Source organism: Staurois parvus, unplaced genomic scaffold (genome assembly GCF_062004578.1).
Source record: "Staurois parvus isolate SC_StPar_1 unplaced genomic scaffold, SC_StPar_1.0 ptg000015l, whole genome shotgun sequence".
NCBI lineage: Eukaryota > Metazoa > Chordata > Amphibia > Anura > Ranidae > Staurois > Staurois parvus.
The window spans coordinates 1,305,001-1,327,227 of NW_028317811.1; the positions used below are offsets into that span (position 1 = coordinate 1,305,001).

Consider the following 22,227-nt stretch of genomic DNA (forward strand, 5'->3'; position numbering starts at 1 on the left):
ATCTTCAAGTCGTTTACGTAGGAGATGTAAGGAGAACTCTCATAAGTCATGTGAGCTAGGGTCAGATGTGGCTCAAGTGTCTAATGAGCTTGAATGGGACTCTGAACAAAAAGGGAAATTATACCCTGATGAAGATGAAATGGGTATAAGCTATAAGCAGCAAGCTGGCAAAGGCGGGACTCTGTTTTCTTTCTCCTTGCATCTTCCAGACTCATTCCCTTCTCTGCTGGATGATGATGGCTATCTTTCTTTCCCTAACGTTTCTGAAGCCAATTTCCTGCCTGAAAGTTTACAGCATTATCTTCCAATCCGGTCCCCATCCCTTGTCCCGTGTTTCCTCTTCATCTTTTTCTTTCTGCTGTCAGCCTCTTTCTCTGTCCCATACGCCCTCACGCTCTCTTTTCCTTTGGCTATGTGCCTCTGCTACCTGGAGCCCAAGGCGGTCTCCTTGAGTGCCTCACTTGACAATGACCTGAGTGACAGTTCAGATGATGAGGTGTGTACCTCGGCATAGAACACATCTTATTTTATTGTGTTCAGTGCGTTTAGTCCTAAATGATGCTAGATTGCTACCATACTGGTCCGACTTTCAGAGCCTCATTTTGTCTGCTTGCTAATATTTGGCAGTTTTGTCCTTAGGTCATAAGGGTTAGGCACAACATATGAAAAAAAAATGCATTTTCTTTTGTGAATTATTTTTCTTTTCCTGACTTTGGATATTAATATGAACAAAATGTACAGTGTTGGTAGAATTCAGGATCCCTCTTAATACCTATGTTAAGTATTTCAGATAGGATGCAGAACCTAATGCAGATAATACAGCTACAATAATGGATGTTGTCAGCCTACAATTTGTATTATAAAAAAAAGATGCAAATCCATAAAAGCAGAGCAATAGCGATGTCATGCTCTTGTCTGTAAAAGCCTATGCAGATCATAAAAGAAGTGACATGTTTCTATGTGCCTTATAATGAAGTATGAAGGGACCTTCAGAAAGTAATGTCAGCTTCTGCATCTGTAGCATATACAATTTATACCAAGTCTAAAAGCAGTTTTACCCATAGGAACAATTTCAACCTAATATTTGTTTTAATATAACAGTTGTAGAATTTTTTTAAAGCTAGCAACTTAGACATATTTTCCTGATAGTCATAGCTTGTGCCTGATCCTTTTTACCCATTGTGTATCACTGATGCATGTTCTGTGTCTGACATGTCTGCATTACATTGGCTATATACATTGTCCAAGCCGGAAGTGTTTTGTAAGTCATTTTGGAGTCCAGGGTAGTAGTGTATGCATGATGAGCCATGTCTAGCTTGTTCTAGAACAATACAAAAAGGGGAAGTGAGAAACTTGAAATATGGAACAGTGGACATTTCTACAGCCATCTGCATAATATGTGGGCAGCTATTTTACAGTTGCAAGAAAAAGTATGTGAACCCCTTGGGATTACATGGAGTTTTGCATGAATTGGGCATAAAATGTGCTCTGAACATCATCTAAGTTACAACAATAGAAGAACACAGTCTGCTGAACATAATACTACACAAACATTAGATGTTGCCATGGTTTCATTGCACATAACATGTAAACATTCACAGTGCAGGGAGGAAAAAGTATGTGAACCTTTGGACTTAATAACTGGTTTGGCAGCAATAACCTCAACCAAACGTTTCCTGTAGTTGCAGATCAGACCTGCACAACGATCTGGAGTAATTGTGGACCACTCCTCCTCACAAAACTGTTTCAGTGTAGCAATATTCTTGGGATGTCTGGTGTGAATCGCTCTCTTAAGGTCATGCCACAGTATTTCAATCGTGTTGAGGTCAGGACTCTGACTGGGCCACTCCAGAAGGTGTATTCTGTGCTGTTGCAGCCATTGTTTTGTTGAATTACTTGAATGCTTTGGGTCATTGTCCTGTTGCCTCACCCATCCTCTGCGGAGCTTCAGTTGGTGGACAGATGGTCGTACGTTTTCCTGCAAAATGTCTTGATAAACTCTGGAATTCATTTTCCCATCAATGACAACAATCTGTCCAGGCCCTGAGGCAGCAAAGCAGCCCCAAACCATGATGCTCCCTCCGCCATGTTTCACAGTGGGGATGAGGTTTTGATGTTGGTGTGCTGTGCCTTTTTTTCTCCACACATAGTGTTGTGTGTTTTTCCCAAACAACTCAATCTTGGTTTCATCTGTCCACAGTATATTTTGCCAGTAGTGCTGTGGAACATCCAGATGCTCTTTTGCAAACTTCAAACGTGCTGCAATATTCTTTTTGGACAGCAATGGCTTCCTCCGTGGTGTCCTCCCATGTACTCCATTCTTGTTTAATGTTTTCCTTATTGTAGATGTGTCAACAAAAATGTTAGCATGTGCCAGAGATTTCTGTAGGTCTTTAGCTGACACTCTGGGATTCTTCTTTACCTCATGCAGCATTCTGCGCTGTGCTCTTGCAGTCATTTTTACAGGACGACCACGCCTAGGGAGAGTAGCAACAGTGCTAAACTTTTTCCATTTGTAGACAGTCTATCTTACCGTGGACACATGAACATCATGGCTTTTGGAGATACTTTTGTAACCCTTTCCAGCTTCATGCAAGTCAACAATTCTTGATCGAAGGTCTTCTGAGAGCTCTTTTCTGTGAGGCATGGTTCACATCAGACAGTGCTTCTTGAAACCAGTAAACCCAAAACAGGGGTGTGTTTTTTAAGGGCAGGACAGGTGTCAGCAACACATCCAATATCATCACACTGATTGGAGTCAAGGTTGGCTCACTCCTGGCTCCAATTAGCTCTGGGAGAAGTCATTAAGCTAGGGCCTCACATACTTTTTCCTCCCTGCACTGTGAATGTTTACATGTTATGTGCAATTAAACCATGGCAACATCTAATGTTTGTGTAGTATTATGTTCAGCAGACTGTGTTCTTCTATTGTTGTGACTTAGATCAGCGTTTTTCAACCACTGTGCCGCGGCACACTAGTGTGCCGTGAGATATTGTCTGGTGTGCCGTGGGAAAAATTCCAATTTCATCTGTAACATGTGGCTTCGGCTCACAAATAGACCAATCATTAGAATCTAATGATTCAGTGGTCGGCAAGCCGCGGCTCGCGAGCCACATGCGGCTCTTTACCCAGTCTAATGCGGCTCTTCTGTGTGCCGGGCGCCTGCTCCCCTCCCTCCTCTCGGTCGGCCGCTCCCCTGCCTCCTCTCGGTTGGCAGCCCCAAAAGTCCGCGCGGACCTTTTAATCCGGCTTGCGGATGTGGCTGTCAGGATGTGTGTAGGCGGGGCAGCGTGCCGAACGTGAGGGGAGGGGAGCTAGGCTCCTCTCACAGTCCGCCCTGAAGACCCGAACGGCGCGGGAAGACAGCGAGAGGAACGCAAAAGGTAAGTGAATTGACACGGGGGACTTGGCTTACTAGAAGGGGGGGGGGGGATAGTACTGTGGGGGATGAAATACTATATGAGGGATGAATTACTTTATGAGGGATGAAATACTATATGGGGGGATGAAATACTATATGGGGGATGAATTACTATATCAGGGATGAATTACTATATGAGGGATGAAATACTATATGGGGGGATGAAATACTATATGGGGGGATGAAATACTATATGGGGGGATGAATTACTATATGAGGGATGAAATACTATATGGGGGGATGAAATACTATATGAGGGATGAAATACTATATGGGGGATGAATTACTATATGAGGGATGAATTACTGTATGAGGGATGAAATACTATATGGGGGGATGAAATACTATATGAGGGATGAAATACTATATGAGGGGATGAAATACTATATGGGGGGATGAAATACTATATGGGGGATGAAATACTATATGAGGGATGAAATACTATATGAGGGATGAAATACTATATGAGGGATGAATTACTATATGAGGGATGAAATACTATATGGGGGGATGAAATACTATATGGGGGGATGAAATACTATATGGGGGGATGAAATACTATATGAGGGATGAATTACTATGGGGGATGAATTACTATATGGAGGATTAATTACTATGCTTACTATGGGGGAATATTACTATACTTACTATGGATGACACATACACATCATTCATCTACTCTTGGTCCGGCCCCCGGGTCCAATTATAAAATACTTTATTATTTCATAATAAAGTAATTATAAAATAATTTCTTTGTGTTTGATTCCTATTCAAGAGAATTACTTTATATATAGTCAATATAGGCACAGAGGTAAATTTTTTTAACATTTTCTAATGGTGGTGTGCCTCGTGATTTTTTTCATGAAAAAAGTGTGCCTTTGCACAAAAAAGGTTGAAAAACACTGACTTAGATGACGTTCAGAGCACATTTTATGCCCAATTCATGCAAAACTCCACGTAATCCCAAGGGGTTCACATACTTTTTCTTGCAACTGTATGAGCTAATATCATACAAGAAAATTCAGCTTATAAAATCACTGGGGTGCTGTGCTCTATGAACTTAAAACAAATATTTCTGATACTACTGATTTAGTAGCTCACATTGTTTGTAAATGATAAGTTCTTTAAAAAGGTAACTGCACCCAAAACTGATATTTTTATTTTGTATAGTCACCAGTAGGTTGAACAACTCACAGATTTTTTTTTCAATATCTTTCAGAGATTCCATTGGTTACATATCCTAGCAGTACTATCTTAAGGCTTCCCTCAGGGTTGTTTCCTTCTCTTGTGGCTGAATTCCCCAAATGATTTGCTTATTCTAGTTAAAAGATCAATCTGGGGGGAATAATACCATCATTTGTCTAAATCACAGTGGTCGTACAGTACTGGGAATTGTGGTGGGAGTATTTTATTACTGGCGTCTAGTAAATATTTAAAACTGCATTACATTCAACTTGAACAGCAGCTGAGAGCTGACATATTCATTTTGGGTGAAATTGACTTGTCATTGAATTTAAATACCAATAAAACATCATTTTTTTTTTTTTTATCTGTTTTTAAATTATATCCACATAATTGTAACATTATTGTAACAGATCAAATGAGACAATGTAATTGTTAATGGCAGTATTTCAATGTTCATTTTAAGTAATTTAGAAACTAACAAAATACCAATTTTTATATATTTTGCCTGTTTCGTAATGCAGACAAATCAGGCAACTAGGCAATACAATTTTATAAATGAGGAGCTGAAAGTGAAGAGGCTGTTATAGTAGTTTTATCTAAATATTGCATTCCAAAAGGATAAAAAAAAAACCTGAAGACCAGATTCAAATTACATGGGGAATATATACGTATATGTATACAGTAAAGCTTAAGCCTTTAGATATTTGCTGATAACTATAAGCATAGTTTGATATAGAAGAAGAAAACTACTTTTCATCTTTTTAAACATATGCCTTGAGTATTCCTCAGAATCTGTTCTGTTTGTGTTGGTTTGCTTTTCTCTTATGTTTGCTTTCTTGGCTTTTGTTATCTACAAGAGGCTATTGTAATGAGGGTTATATCATGATTTTCTAACAACATGGGTTTATTCTTTGTTCCCGCTTGCGCTTTGGAATCTGTATCGTGTAAAATAATAGACTGATAGTGAACAGACGGATACAGCAGCTGATGGTGAAACAACCGCCACGGAGGTGTGTAAAAATACGGACCACTCTCTCAAAAGTATTTCAGTGGGTGTGATTTGGTTACTGTGTTTACAAAACTTTCACAAAACCTACAGAGGGAGAAAAATGTTGAGAAAAATGGAAAGGGATTTGTTGAGGTATTAGATTTTCTGTGACTTGTGCCAAATGTTTAATTTAAAGTGATTGTGAACCCTTACATATACCAGTGAAGTGACTATCATCAGATGCTACACAGGGATAAAACAAATCCTCCCACATAAGTTGTAAATGTTTATCTGCAGTCTTCTCTTCTCTACATCTGTTAAAAGTGCAGAATTTTTAAAGCTTTTCTGGGAGTTCAGAAAAATAGGGCAGAAAGCTGAAATTACACACTGCAGGGAGAGTTGATTGGAGAAAAGAGACACACCAAACCTCCAGACAGCTCACAGGAACAGAGTTGAGGCTGTTCTAATCTGCTGGAGGTCCCTCCCATCACCATTTTTCTCTTGGTGTCAGGAAAACCTGTCAGAATTGATTCATGCAGATAGCAGAGAAACAAAGCAGCAGACAGATATTACACTTTGCACTTTGGATTGAGACAAGTACACACTATAGAGATATATGCTTTGTTCATATTTCATGTCTGAGGTTTAGAACCATTTTAATGCACAAATTTGTAGGCAGCTAAAGACAGATGTACCTGTATACTAATGTGTTCCTCCTTGCTTAAACAACTGTACTATAAATATGAAGGCACACACCATATACAGTGTTTTCTATTCCAAACCATAAACTATAGCAGGCCATAGATTAGCTGAAATTTGGCCAGTTCAGCAGGGACCGGCCAAATTTCAATCCATATGTGTTCGTGACTGCTCGACAGAAAAAGACTGTGCTTGTTGGAAAAATGTAACCAGTCAAATAGCTGTAATGATACAAAACACATAAAGTGCAGCGCAATAAAAGATATATGTAAATCCAGATGTTAATAAGTCCTATATAGAGTCCATATAACAATAGCAATTACTAACAGAAGTTGGGTAATTCAGTGATTCAAAGCTGTGGCATTAACATTCAGGTGTAAAGGTGCTCAGACCCACCACCAAAGGTAATTGTGGCCGCTCATCTTAACAATATGACTCCTGAGCGAACAGTTATAAGTCATAACACGCATTCCCACTTGGGGGCCACATATAGATGAAGACTCTGCTGTCTCATCATATGCTCACAGTATGTATGTCCCACAGAAAAATATAATCAAAAAAAGGGGGAAAAATAGTGCTCTCTGTTAAAAGATTTTATTTTACAAAAGAAAATCACATTTACAAATTTGGGCACTTATAAAGTTCATGAATGAGCGCTCCGAGTAGAGCAGCAGATATCCGATCTGAAGATAGCCACAGGTGACGTCAGAGGTGTCGCTTCTCCTCCTTCTGCAGTGGCTGTACAGTGTATTCTGACATTGGAATGTGTCGCTGTCAGAATACAATGCCGCAGCAGGGAGGACTCCTCTGTCCACCTCACATGTGTGGATGGAGAAATCCCTGTTTTTTTTTTTTTATCTGCCTACTGGCTGAACAAAAAAAAAAAAAGAAAGAATCATCTGTGGCTAGCTTATTTTCAAATACCTTGCAAAATTTTCAGTTGTTAAACTTTAATTAACTAAGCGTAAATTTAGATTTTGTTGTTTACAGAAGACAAGTCAGGCACATCCACTGTGTTGTTTTCAATAAATGAACTACCACTGTATACCGTTTACCGTGCATAGATTAAAATCTGTAAAGAGAAAAAAAGGTTTATAAAATTATCATACAACTAATACATTGAAACAGATTACCCTAGTGCCAGAATCCTGATGCTCAAGCTCAATGTTCCCAACCTAAGAGAAGGCAAGTCATTCACAGAATGGCATTCATTTGTGCCAAATTTATGAAATGTGTTGAGGCTAGTGATTAAACAATCAGATCGTTAAAGGTTAGGCGTAAGATGGTTCTTTAATGTAGGAGATAATTTGTTTAATTACTCTTGGGGGAGATACACAATTTTCACTTCCTCCTGGCTATTATATTTATGCTAAAGAAGAAGCCTAGACAAAAATATGAAAATAAAATTAATATTGTTTCTTATAGTAGGGACATTTAGGTAATTAAATATGACCAAAAAAATGTTTTAAAGGGTTCGTTCAACCTTTCAGAAAAAATGATTATTAGAATGAATATTAATAACCATTCTGTCGTGAAAATACATTAAAATATTTATACAATTTGATATTTTACAATGCTTCCAGTCGGATCAAGAAGATGATACAGATGTGAAGACTCGGGTAAATAAATAATGTTAAGCTGAACATAATAGGTTCTGTTCTTGTATTGCAAAGTGCTCATCTGGTGCATCTGGTGTATCTGGAACATTAGAGCAAAAGTCGTCATTGTCCAACATTTTGTTTGTATCTTAATGTGCCCTCTCTTCACTTTTTCAGAATAGTCTCATTAAGCGAATAAAGGGTGAAAATGTATATGTCAAACATAGTAATCTTATGTTAGAGGTTGGTATTGGTACATACCACTGCATGCACTTGTGTGTTTTATTTTTTAGCATGGACTGAGTGACCCTGCCTCTTAGTGAACTGAGTGGACTTTCAGTGTTCCCTGATTTTGTTTTTTTGTTTTATTGTTTTTTTTTAACATAGAGGTGCTTTAGTTGTATTCTATTTATGTACTTTAAGACTTAGCCAAGTATTTTAACATTGTTTGTTATTAGAGTTCACTTTACAGCACTTCAGTGGTAAATCCCAAATACTCACTCTTCACCCGATTTTTTTTTTTTTTTTTTTGATTTTTCAATAGTGAAAGCTAGATCTACTTGGTCAGCCTGATACTAACCTTTCAATTTTTTTTATTAATATTGTTGTATATCACTGTTACCCTTCAGTGGCTGCAATGTCAAGCAACTACAAATACAAACGGCTACTTTGCCCAACAATGTTCTCTTAAGCACATATATCAGTCAGTACTACCAGTTTTCATCACTAGTGGTAGTTAAATAGTTTAGGGAATTACAAATTAGCAATAAAAGACTGCTTGCTTATGAAGAAGACCCGAAGTGTTGCACATTGCTTGCTTGAAAACTTTTTTTTGTACGCCATTTTAAAACCCAAAGGCAGGATTATTCAGGTTGACATTTGAAATTGCTGCCCTTGTGTAAATAGGTAGATACTGGATCTTTGATAGCATCAGACAGAATAACTGCACATTTTAGCTTTGTATTGAACATTGCTAACGTTCTAAATGAAACCCCATCTTACAGAGGTACTCAAGGATCTATTATGTTGCTTGTTATTGTAGCAACAAGGGTGTTTTGTGGTAAACTTGTTCAGGCATGTGCTTTTTTTATAATTTACATTTCACTCTAGGAATATGATAGGAATCAAGAAGAACTAATGAAACATCAGACCAACATCAGTGAGCTCAAGAGAACCTTTTTGGAAACCTCAACAGACACTACAGCTGCCAGTGAATGGGAGAAACGGCTCTCTACATCACCTGTGAGACTTGCTGCCAGACAAGAAGAAGCTCCTATGATTGAACCATTAGTGCCTGATGAGGTCAGTGGACAAAACATACAGGTGAAACTCAAAAATTAGAGTATCGTGCAAAAGTTAATTTATTTCAGTAATGCAACTTAAAAGGTGAAAGTAATATATGAGATAGACTCATTGCATGCAAAGCAAGACAGTTTGTCATAATTGTGATGATTATGGCTTACAGCTCATGAAAACCCAAAATCCACAATCGCAGAAAATTAGAATATTGTGAAAAGGTGCAATATTCTAGGCTCAAAGTGTCCCACTCTAATCAGCTAATTAAGCCATAACACCTGCAAAGGGTTCCTGAGCCTTTAAATGGTCTCTCAGTCTGGTTCAGTAGGAATCACAATCATGGGAAAGACTGCTGACCTGACAGTTGTGCAGAAAACCATCATTGACATCCTTCATAAGGAGGGAAAGCCTCAAAAGGTAATTGCAAAAGAAGTTGGATGTTCCCAAAGTACTGTATCAAAGCACATTAATAGAAAGTTATTTGGGAAAAGTGTGGAAGAAAAAGGTGCACAAGCAGCAGGGATGACCGCAGCCTGGAGAGGATTGTCAGGAAAAGGCCATTCAAAAGTGTTGGGGACTTTCACAAGGAGTGGACTGAGGCTGGAGTCAGTGCATCAAGAGCCACCACACACAGATGGATCCTGGACATGGGCTTCAAATGTCGTATTCCTCTTCTCAAGCCGCTCCTGAACAACAAACAACGTCAGAAGCGTCTTACCTGGGCTAAAGAAAAACAGACCTGGTCTGTTGCTCAGTGGTCCAAAGTCCTCTTTTCTGATGAGAGCAACTTTTGCATCTCATTTGGAAACCAAGGACCCAGAGTATGGAGGAAGAATGGAGAGGCACATGCTGCAAGATGCTTGAAGTCCAGTGTGAAGTTTCCACAGTCTGTGTTGATTTGGGGAGCCATGTCATTTGCTGGTGTTGGTCCACTGTGCTTCATTAAATCCAGGGTCAATGCAGCCGTCTACCAGGAGATTTTGGAGCACTTCATGCCTTCTTTGGCAGATGAGCTTTATGGGGATGCTGACTTCATTTTCCAGCAGGACTTGGCACCTGCCCACACTGCCAAAAGCACCAAAACCTGTTTCAATGACCCTGGGATTAATGTGCTTGATTGGCCAGCAAACTCGCCTGACCTGAACCCCATAGGGAATCTATGGGGCATTGCCAAGAGAAAGATGAGAAACATGAGACCGAACAATGCAGAAGAGCTGAAGGCCGCTATTGAAGCATCCTGGTCTTCCATAACACCTCAGCAGTGCCACAGGCTGATAGCTTCCATGCTACGCCGCATTGAGGCAGTAATTGCTGCAAAAGGGGCCCAAACCAAGTACTGAGTACATATGCATGCTTATACTTTTCAGAGGTTCTATATTGTTCTATGTAAAATTCTTGTTTTTTTGATTGCATGTGATATTCTAATTTTCTGAGATTGTGGATTTGGGGTTTTCATGAACTGTAAGCCATAATCATCACAATTATGACAAATCACGGCTTCAACTATCTTGCTTTGCATGTAATGAGTCTATCTCATATATTAGTTTCAACTTTTAATTTGCATTACTGAAATAAATGAACTTTTTCGAGTTTCACCTGTATAAAAGGGGGTGGGGCATTTATCTTCATATACAGTGGTGGCAAAAATTGTGGAAACTTTTGGAAATTTTAATGTTTTGCAACTTTGCAGGCTTATAGGAAATGTTATTTTGCACCAAATTCACATGTTTATATGTCAATTTAAAGACCACTTAATACTGAATTGAATACAAAAAACAGTATTCAAATATATGCAGGACAAAAAAAAGTTATGCTTAGTCTATAAAAGAAACAAACGTGTGAAGACCAGGCCTTTTCTGACACTGTTTACATGTATAAATCAGCCTTTTTTGCTAGAAAATTGCTTGGAAACCCCAAATGTTATCACACACAGCTGCGGCTCGGCTCCATGCAATCCCTCTCCTGATTGGCTCACTGGCTGTGATTGACAGCAACTGGAGCCAATAGCTTTCACTGCTGCCTTAGCCAATCAGGAGTGAGAGTCCCCAAAGAACCAAGGGTCTGGTGGACATCGCTGTCCATGTGGCTCAGGTAAGTGTTAGGGGGGCTGTAACACAGAAGGTTTTTTACCTTCACGCATACAATGCATGAAGGTAAAAAAACTTTGAGCCTATAGAACCACTTTAACATATGTTTCTTAACCACTTGAAGACCACAATACGTGTATTTATGTTGCGGCTTTCAAGTAGTATATCGAGATGATGCCTGCAGCTACAGGCATCATCCCAGTATTGTTTTTTTAAAAGAGGCGAGCAAATTTTATGTAAAAGCCATCTGAGCAGCTAATTAGCCGCTGAATTGCTATTACAGGCCGCAAGAGTGGTCGCCCCACACTCCCCACCCATCACTTTGCCCTCCAGTGCCTCTCTGGGATCTGTTATGTTAGAAATCTGTTTACTCGGCATAACACCATGTTTTATATTTTACCAAAAAATTGAGTTTTGCGTTTGTGTGAATTCAAATTCATTAAAGTGTATTTTTCCCGAAAATGTGTGTTTAAAAAAATGCTACTCAAATACTGTGTGAGATAACAAATTGCAAAACTCACCATTTTATTCTCTAGAGCCTAAATATATACAATGTTTTGGGTTCTAAGTAATTTTCTATAAAAAAAATATATTTTTTACACGTTAAAAAAAAAAAAAAGGTGTCAGAAAAAGCCTAGTCTTCATACTTTATTTAGACTAAAGTAAGCATACCTTTTTTGTACTGCACATATTTGAAATTAGTTTTTTGTATTGATATCACTATTAAATTGTCTTTAAATTATTATTATTATTATTATTATTCAGTATTTATAAAGCGCCAATAGTTCGCTCAGCGCTGTACATTACAAAGGGGGACAGAACATGTGACAGAACAATACCAATACAATGCAAAACATGAGGGGATCGAGGGCCCTGCTCTTTCAAGCTTACAATCTAGGAGGGAGGGGATGGTGGCACAGGAGGAGATAGCTGTGGGGGATGGAGTGGTAGGAAGAGTGGAGGAGGTCGGCAAGTTAGCAGGGGGCGGGGTAGGCTTCCCTGAAGAGATGGGTTTTCAGGGTGCGCCTAAAGGAGAGGAGAGTAGGTGATAATCTGATGGGTTGGGGCAGGGAGTTCCAGAGGATGGGTGACACCCTGGAGAAGTCCTGGAGGCGGGCATGGGAGGAGGAGACCAGGGAACTAGAGAGAAGGAGGTCTTGTGAGGAGCGGAGTGTGCGTGCTGGGCGGTACTTGGATATTAGGTCAGTGATGTAGTTCGGGGCAGTATGGTGGACAGCTTTGTACGTCAGTGTTAGGATTTTGAATTTGATCCGTTGCGCAATCGGAAGCCAGTGGAGGGATTGGCAGAGGGGGGTGGCGGAAACGGAGCGGTTGGAAAGGTGAATGAGTCTGGCAGCCGTATTCAGGATGGACTGAAGCGGGGATAGCCAGCGGCGAGGCAGGCCAGTGAGGAGGGAGTTGCAGTAATTGACCTATAAACACATTTTGCATTAGGTGCAAAATAACATTTCCTATAAGCCTGCAAAGTTGCAAAACATTAAAATTTCCAAATCATAAATTTCGATATAGGGTACCTTAATTTTAACAGACTTTATTAGCTATGTGTTTGTCAGGGGTTTATACCTACCAGTGCTCGGCCATGTCCCCTCAATGTACCAAGAAGCTGAAATTATGACTGTAATGGTATAAAAGTGTGAAACATGAAAGGGAGACCTTGGTAGTGTCTGGTATGTGTAGGACAGTATATAGAGACCCAGAAATGTAGATATATAACAAACCCAAAAAGGCAAACTTCAAGCTCCTTAGTCAGAAGGGTGCCTTCCTTTTATTTATAGAAGAAAAAAAAGAGGAAGAAAACAAAAAAGGTTCCAGTTATTCAGGTGTAAATAGTAGTGTAGGTACTTCTGTAGGTCTACTTATGTCTAAAGATATGAGATTTTGTATGCAGTACTGAGAATATTTGCAATGGCACAAAGCAACAGTTTAAAAAATATTTTATTATATACACAACACAAAAGTATTTGTCCTGTAGGCATTTAAAAAACACATTTTTTTACTTCATCATAATTCTACTTCATAATTTTGCATCATCAAATGTCATTGAAGTCAATTTTTTCCCCTAAATCAGATAAAGATAACATAACTCCTGATCTGAACTGCAACTCTATATGCAGCCATTCAGAGCTCTGCACACACAGGGCAAGAGTAACACAGACCAGAAGCTGCCATCTCCTTCACAGCAGTGACTGACAGTGGCTCTGTGCTGCCTTTATGTTCTTTTGATTTGAATACCACATTAACCTTAAATAAATTTGCTTAGAAGGAAGAATTCAATATGCTTACAGCGATGGAGATCATAGCCACCAGATCTATCACAGGTAAAGACTGCTAAGCAGGACCAACACTAATACCTTAGGAATAAAGTTTGGTTCTCAATAGAAATAATCCTCTGCAGATAGATGGGTGACAAAACTGTGTGTGTGTGTGGGGGGGGGGGGGGAAGGGGTTGCGAAGACCCGAGGGAATAAAACACAAGGAAAGATATTCGGGGGGGGGGGGGGCAAAGCACGAGAGTCCCATATTGCACACAGCCTCACCCTACCTGCTGTTTCGTATCGAGGATCACCACCCATACCCGTAAGAATAATGGTTGCAGAAGAATACTCAGTTGTAAAGCAGTTAGTAACATCGTATTCAGATCAAAGCTGACAAAAAGAGTAAAGTGAGTAGCAGAGTAAGGAAAGTAGAGAGAGAGAACAAAGATGAGGAGAAAGTAAGTAATGGATATTTAACTAAATGTTGACAAGTTCTGTAGTAGTTTAACAGACAGAGTGGTCTTGGAAGTATTGTGTTTACCAAACTCCTAACTTCCCGCATCCAACCACACCTGCCCCAGCTGGTCCATTTAAATAAAGCAGGATTCGTCCCTACATGTGCAGCACGAGACAACACCATCGATGTCCTTAACTTGATTCATCTGGCTAATCATAATAAAACCCCCTGAATCTTCCTGAATATGGACGCAGAAAAAGCCTTTGACAGGGTGAAGTAGAATTTTATATTCGCAGTCCTGCATCACATGGTCTTCGGGACTGGCTTATTCAGTGGATATCTAGTGTCTATACCACCCCAACAGCTTCAGTTAGAGCAAATGGAATATTCTCAAAACCTTTTGCTATATTCAGTAGGACTCGTTAATGCTGTTCGCTTTCCCCTTTATTATTTGCCCTTACCTTGGAACCCTTTTTATGTAAAGTCAGGCTGAACAAAGATATTACGGACTACAGGTTGGAGCCTCTTACTACAAAGTGTCCTCTTATGAGGACGACATGCTATTTTCTCTAACCAACCCTCATATCTCCTTACCAATTCACTTAGATGAATTCAAGAACTATGGTGTTCTTTCAAATTTGAAGATTAACTGTAATAAATCGAAAGCTATGGGTGTAGCATTACCCTCTGTTCTGCTGCATACTCTGCAATCCAACTTTCACCTCAAATGGACCTCATCGGCACTGAAGTATCTGGGCACCCACAATCCACCAATCCTACCTAATACTTTCTCACTGAATTTTCCACCTCTACTCAGTAAAGTCTGTACCCATCTGTACAAGTGGAATTCAGGCCTACACTCCTAGTTTGGATGTTGCAACGTCTTAAAGATGACTATGTTGCCCAAGTTTTTGTATCTTTTTCAGGCTTTGCCTATCCATATTCCCTCATCATTTTTTACACCAGCTTAATGCTCAGTTTATCAAATTTATTTGGGCCCATAAAAGTCCCCAACTTGGTCATCTACGTTTAATCCTACCAAAACCCCATGGAGGTGTTGCAGCCCCAGATGCACTAAAATACTATTAGGCTGCACATCTTGGGAGGGGTTTTTGACTGGTGCTAATGTGGAGACCTTAAACTGTGGACGCATATTGAGCAACAGTATAGTACAACCCCTCTCTGTAGGGCTCTGTGGTGTTATGCTGCTTTGCCGACCTTTCTTAAGACGCACTCAACCATAGGCCCCACACTTCATATTTGTTAACTGGCCTGTCATAACCCAGCGATATCTTTCGACCAATCTTCGCTACTTCCTATCCTGGGCAACCCCAGCTTTCCACCAGGGCAAAATGTGAGCCTTTTCTACAAGCTCATATAGAGGGTTCTTTTCCAAGCCTATCACTTTCTTTTTCTCAGATGCTTGGCCTTCGATCTCAAAACTGATGCACCCGCAAGGCTACACAATTTTCTTGACACTCTCGCCCCCCCCCCCCATGTGATTCAATCGTCTGCTGACTATATTTGAATCCTATTGTTCAGATTGTGGCATTCTTCCCCATACCATCTCAAAAATGTACTCTTTGTTGATCCCCCCCCCCCCCCGGAAACCTTTGATACCCTGTCTAGACAAATGGGCACTGAATTGCAATAGAACCTTCACACCTGAACAATGCCTCTTGGTCCCAGATTGACCCTGCCTTCTTTATCCTCCACTGTTCTCACTTCCTGTAAAGACCTGCAAAAAATTGGTCCTTCGCTACCTACTTTATGCCGCAAAAGCCTGCATTACTCTACAATGTAAAGATTCAAATCCTCCTATTTCAATGTGACTTAACAAGGTTGAAGACGTTAATACTCTAGAAGATCTGATACTGCTCAAAATAGGCGGGAGCAAATTACAAAAACATGGTTCTACTGGAATTGGTTTGTTTATTCTGACAAAAACAAAACACTTTTGGTAACCTGTTCTGGAGATTGAACTGTCTCAGCTTTGTCCTCTGACATGCTGTATGTATGTATGTAATTTTTTTTTCTTCCCATTCCCACCGCCTTCTCATCCCTTCTCCCTTTTCCCACCAACTCTATATGCTTTCAATCTCTCTTTTTTGTTTATTCTTTAACCCCTCTTGTTTCTTAGAAAACAGGGTGTCCAACTAAGCAGATTACATACCTGTAAATCAATAATTTTGATTCAGGAGATGTGATTCTCTTCCTAGTTCCTAGTTGTGTCTATTACCTGACGTAGCCTATAGCCGCCTCCCGGACCTCTGCAACCTTCTTATGGTTTATGCTTTTCATTGAGCCGGCCTTCTCAATCTATGACGCCACCTTCCTTACCGGCTTACAACACTTGATATTTATCTAGTAACTTTACATTTTGTATGCTCTTTGTATACCTTTCTTTTTTGGTTGTATGAAGTTTATACGGTATTGAGATATCTTTGTTCTCGTCTCTTGTACTATTTTTTTGGATGCATTATTTGGATATATAAAGAATTAGCTTAAAAAAATTAGAGATGTATACATGGAGACCATACCTTATTGAAAGTTGGAATGGTATTTCCCAACCAAGGCATGGGACTATCCACGATAAATAAATATCTGCTACTCCACCCATTTTTACACAGATTAGTTAATACACATTTCTAAATTCCTATTTCACCAAGTGTTTGAATGGGTGGAAGCCTGGTAGCAATCATGCAAGTATATTCTCTGTGTGGAAATAATGCTTATTCTGGTTACAGCTATTAATCAGAGTACATTGGATCATTTAAATGTTGACCACTATTACCTGCCAGAGATGCATGACCGTTTTAAACCAGAAATACAATACAAAGGTACTGTAAAGAGAGATTGGAGAGTTTCAAATGGCCACATAGGCAGCTAAAACTCAAACTCAAACCCAAAACCCTATACTTTTGAAAGAATAGGCAGGTTCCTAACTTCTCATTAAATTATGGATACAGATTAAACTAGACATGGCAAATGTAAGTGGAAAGGTAGAAATATGGTCTAAATGTTATTTTATCTTAACTTTGTGTAGATCAAGACGAGATAAAACTTTGATCAGGTGTGTGTTGATCTTTTTATCCCTTTTTAGGAACATTTACCAATAATCTCTAGTTTGTATATGTTCCTTGTAGTTATATTGAAGCTTTTAAATGCCAGAATCACAGTCAAAATATAATCTACTTACTAAGAGACCCAAAAATGCTAACAATGGGGGGAATTGCCAAGAGAAATAAATTAGGTATTCCTAATAAAGGCCTACATCCCTAAATATCAAAGATACTTCAGGAGAGAAAGATCTCCCCTTCAAAAATACTTGTACAGAATTATTCACTTGCTCACCTCGATAGTTCAGTGGATAGAGTAGCAATCTGCAGAGACTGGAAACATCCACCGGGAGGGATCTCCTCTATAGTCCAACTGCTCTATATAAACAAAAAGTGCAGGGGCTGTATCCAATCCTGGGTGATAACCAAACTGTTCCCAATTAACAGTGATGACTGCACCATTAATGGCGTCAGTATGCCAAACTGCCTTTGTCATGCCCACAGTCAGTGCCAGGCCCTGCTCCCCCCTTTGAGTCGGTGTGCAGTGCCGCCCTGCCCACCACAACAGTGGAAATTGCCAAAGTGCTGTGCAAGAACAACTCTTCTTAACTTACAACATGGAGCAGATCCTGCTCCAAAAGAAGTTCCATTTGTTAATTAGGAGTGAACAATTCTCTGTTCTGTGGCTTTGACAGGCAGCTTTGCTCATCGCTGCTCCCTGTTTGTCTCAGATCTGGGGGAGGAGGAAGGGCGATCACTAGTGCAATCACTACACTGGCAGAGAAAAGGATGTGAACTGTCACTGAGAGCTCATATCCCATATTACAAGGTCACACCTGGCAGGAATCTGTGGCGCTTTTCTATATGGCAAAAACCCCCCCAAAAAAACAAAATCTGATGGGTGGGGGGTTTATAGTCCTCCCTTACTCTACCCAAATGAAAAAAATTTGTTTTGCCCTCAGTTCTACTTTAAAGAAAGAGGTCATTGTCTGTGGTATATTTTTCTACAGTGCCTTCAAATACACAGGGCAGTAAGGACTTATTTAAAATTTCAAGCTTATTAAGATTATGTAACCATTTACAGTATCTCCCAGAAGTGAGTACACCCCTCACATTTTTGTAAATATTTTGATATATCTTTTCATGTGACAGTACTGAAGAAATGACACGTGTAAAGTAGTGAGTGTACAGCTTGAATAACAGTGTAAATTTGGACGTTTTCACTTAGGGGTGTACTTACTTACTTTTTTTTGCCAGCGGTTTAGACATTAATGGCTGTGTGTTGAGTTATTTTGAGGGGACAGCAAATTTACACTGTTATACAAGCTGTACACTCACTACTTTACATTGTAGCAAAATGTCATTTCTTCAGTTTAGTCACATGAAAAGATATAAAATATTTACAAAAATGTGAGGGGTGTACTCATTTCTGTGAGATACTGCAAATGTCTGTAGCATGGCCAAACTTACCCTTTAAAGCAGGGCATATAAAATAATTTGCTAACCAGCCATTAAAATAAATTTTCTTACCTTCTAAAACTGCATTCTTCTTAAAATATGTTGAGATTATCCCACAAGGCATTTCATCCATTCTTTAAATATACAAATGCCTTTGACCCCTGCTTTACCTTTCAAAGACAAAATATGGGAAATATAGAATAGGTTATGGCTTGAAGGCATTAATCAGTCATTGTTCCATAACATCTTGAAGCCTTAATGTGTGTCTTTTCACTCTGAGTACTGAGTGTTTTACAAGGTTAAATACCCAAGTACATTTCTGCAGTTTCCCACATATTCTGACCCTGCAGCTAATGAGATGAGTAATTAATTTTTTTCCAGCTATATAAAGGAGTGAGATAAGTGATAGCAATGATAATTTAGCCCGACCGCTATGTTTCTCTTCAACAGACCAAAGAAGAAAGAGAAATAGAAGAAAGACGTATTTCTTTGGAAAGGACAAGCTACTCAATGTTAGAAACTCAGGTCAGTAATGCTGCAGTGTACAGCATGATTAAATGTCACTTTAACAGTACTCATTTTAGTCCCTGTATACACTATGCTGTAGCTCTGAGCATTCAGACTAATTCTGACAAAAGACAGTAGATAGGTAATTTGAATGAAGGTGTACATTTCTTTCTTTTTCCCAAGGGGTACACAGACTTGCGACTGTGCCTTGCAAGCATGCTTACTTGTGTGTCTTAAATTGGTGTTCATGTTGAGCTTTTATAATATAGATATTTAGAGCTGAGAACTATTCATAAATTGATTTTTGATACCAAAAAATCCAAATAAAACAACCTTTTATCATTGGCGTATACAAGTTAATATTCGTGTATACAGTATGCTCTTGTTTATATTCAATGCATTTTATGGAACAGTGTTTACATCAACAGAAAGGCAATTAACCATACATTTCCATGTATTCTATACAGTCAATTAGTAGACATCAAACATTTTTATTTAGACGTTTATTTGAAAGAAAGCAATATTCTACAAAGCACCGCTTACATGACACAGTATCATGAAGTGTAAATAATATTGTCAGACCTCAGAAAAAAAACCACACCCTTTTAGTATATAAAATCAATAGGCGAAATCGCTTACAGATAAAACCATGTAAAAGGAAAACCATGATAATGATCTACCCTCTGCACACAAGACTATTGCCTCCTAGAACATGTGGAACATTCACTCTGGTGGAGAAAATCAGGGGCACCAGGGATGCTGAGCTATTCCACGCTGCTTAAGGAGAGGGTGTGGTAGGGGGACGCATTTCACTTAGTTCTGGGAGTGTTCTTGCCATCCAGGAAGACTTAATAAAAATGCAAATGCAGAGCCTTCCATATAGGGAAGACAAGACCACTTAGAAAAGAATATGTAAGCACTTCTCTGACATTTTGGGAGGCAATTATGCTGTTTGATGAAACGCAATAAATAAAAGCAAGAGCAACCATGATGTCATCTGCTTATCTCCCGTATTCAAACTTAGTGTATCTTTAGCCAAAACATGTTTTAGATTAGGGAAGGGTTACATCCTGTCCAGCCATTTTTTCTCTGTGTGCAACTAGGGAACTTTCCCTTCACTTTCTGTCCCAGAAACAGCAGAAAGTTAGAAGAAATATCTCAGAAGGATGTTCCCCTCTGGACAGCTGTCCCAAGAAAAGGTGTCTTTATTGGAAGACAGCAATAAAAACCTGACCTGGTCCAATCCTTGCCCACTCTAGTCAAATCATAGGAAAAAATAAAGATACCACTTTAAATGGGTGAAAATGTCTTTTTTGTATAATTCTACAATTGCTGTTAGGATGTAATCATGTTAGGTGTTTTATATGAGTTCTGAAAAACTACTGAATAACAAAAAGATTGATTTAAAAAAAGTGTTACATTTAAATATTTTTAATATATGTAATTATGGGTTATGATAGCTGTTTACGGATATATATGGATTTTCAAATAATTGTTATATAGTTATAATATAGATAACGATCGCTTTGATTCCAGTAATTGTGAAATCAACAGGTTACCCGAAGAGGTTGGGGAATATGCAAGGAAGTATGTATGTGATGAGACAAGGCATTCGTTTTTATTTGATATTTGTGCTGTATTCAGTTGTGCAACTAGTATACTGATTCAAATTAATTTTCCTTTAGCATTCAAACTCTGAGTGTCAAATGTTCAAGTGGAACTACCATGCACTGAGTATCTAGAAAAATAAATGCATTGGGGTCGATTTACTAAAACAGGAAAGTGCAAAATCTGGTGCAGCTCTGCATAGTAACCAATCAGCTTCAAGGATTTTTGTAAACACTTACACTACTCTGCATCCGAGCAATACAAATAAAAATGCTGTTTAATTCATTTTAATATTCAAAGCAAATAATATAGATTAGTGCAGCGCTAAAATCATATAAAATTCAATTAATTCAAGACAACGTCCATAAAGTCTTTGACTTGTGAAAATGTGAAACTACTAGGTACTGGTGGTGCTCCTTAGGAATTGATAGAAATGCGCACTCACCAGAAATAAATAGGGTAAGAGCATTGTATAAAATCCCTCATCAGGGGTGTGGTCAGAGGTTTGGTCAGCTTGGGCAATCCTCCCTTCCGTGTGATGACAGGACTCAATAGAGAACAATAGGATACAGGTAACCAGAGGTTTCCTCAAAGGGGCTAGCTGGAAGGAACTGCCTGTTCACAGGAAATCTTCCACTTCTTGGTATGGTGCCTGGATCTGAAAATAAGTACTCCTCTCAGGGAGTTTAGGGAAGGATGCCCATAGTGTAGTAGGTTATCAAAAGAACTTTATTGTAAACATTCAAGATATCCAAATCACGATAGGTAGTTAAAATAGCATCCAGGAATAGTGTGAACAAACCCTGTGGATATTAAAGATGGCCGCTGGGCCTCCACGTGGCTCCGGCGGCGTAGCGTCACGACGTCTGGGCTCCTCCTTACGCGTTAAGTGCGCACGCACATCATCAGAGGAATGGAACCAATGTCTGGTGCAGCTCTGCATAGTAACCAATCCGCTTCAAGGATTTTTGTAAACACTTACACTACTCTGCATCCGAGCAACACAAATCAAAAATGCTGTTTAATTCATTTTAATAGTCAAAGCAAACTAACCCATCCTTCTATCTCTCTATGCTTTATTTTGCTAAAAAATCGCTTTGAAAAACACCCTCTAGCATTTCTGGCCATGGCCATCTTAGGTAAGGGCAGATGTTTCATGCAGCATTTACTTCCTGGCATCCACTAGCCTTTAGTTCAGGCATGCAAGCAGGAGAGGGTGCTTAGCTGAGAAAGCCCCTCCTCCTCTGCTGGAGACTCCTGGGATGTATGACATAATTTGCCTAGGCATGGAAACCAGGAAGTAACTGAAGAAATGTGTAGAAAAAAAATTAAAACAAGCAAATATGACATACTTTTCTCTATTTAGTAAGAATCATCAGGATTAAAAATAGTCAATGTTAACTGAGAGAGTGAAGTTCTGCTTTAACTGAACAAGCTTAAGTTAGAAGCTGATTGGCTCCCATGCACAGCTGCACCAGATTTTGCACTCTCCAGTTTTAGCAAATCCAACCCCATTGTTCCATAAGTTAAATGATGGCTACAATGTCTGTTTGCATTGATGCTGCAGCATGTTTTATCATTCAGTAA

General features: G+C 39.2%; 1 protein-coding gene across 22 annotated transcripts in view; it reads left to right on the forward strand.

The window, feature by feature from the left end:
• Positions 1 to 22,227, forward strand: part of EPB41L3 (erythrocyte membrane protein band 4.1 like 3) — a 240,023-nt gene that overhangs the window by 180,746 nt on the left and 37,050 nt on the right. For 11 of the 22 annotated variants that reach the window (XM_089677963.1, XM_089677977.1, XM_089677919.1 and 8 more), the window contains exons 13-17: positions 1 to 496; positions 5,564 to 5,617; positions 8,070 to 8,135; positions 9,003 to 9,194; positions 18,976 to 19,050. The exon at positions 1 to 496 is cut by the window's left edge and continues 62 nt beyond it. In XM_089677963.1, the coding sequence (XP_089534089.1) occupies positions 1 to 496; positions 5,564 to 5,617; positions 8,070 to 8,135; positions 9,003 to 9,194; positions 18,976 to 19,050 (883 nt within the window). Of the gene's footprint in view, positions 497 to 5,563; positions 5,618 to 7,877; positions 7,914 to 8,069; positions 8,136 to 9,002; positions 9,195 to 18,975; positions 19,051 to 22,227 lie in introns of all 22 variants that reach the window. The other 11 variants (XM_089677934.1, XM_089677955.1, XM_089677999.1 and 8 more) reach the window with 8 other exon arrangements.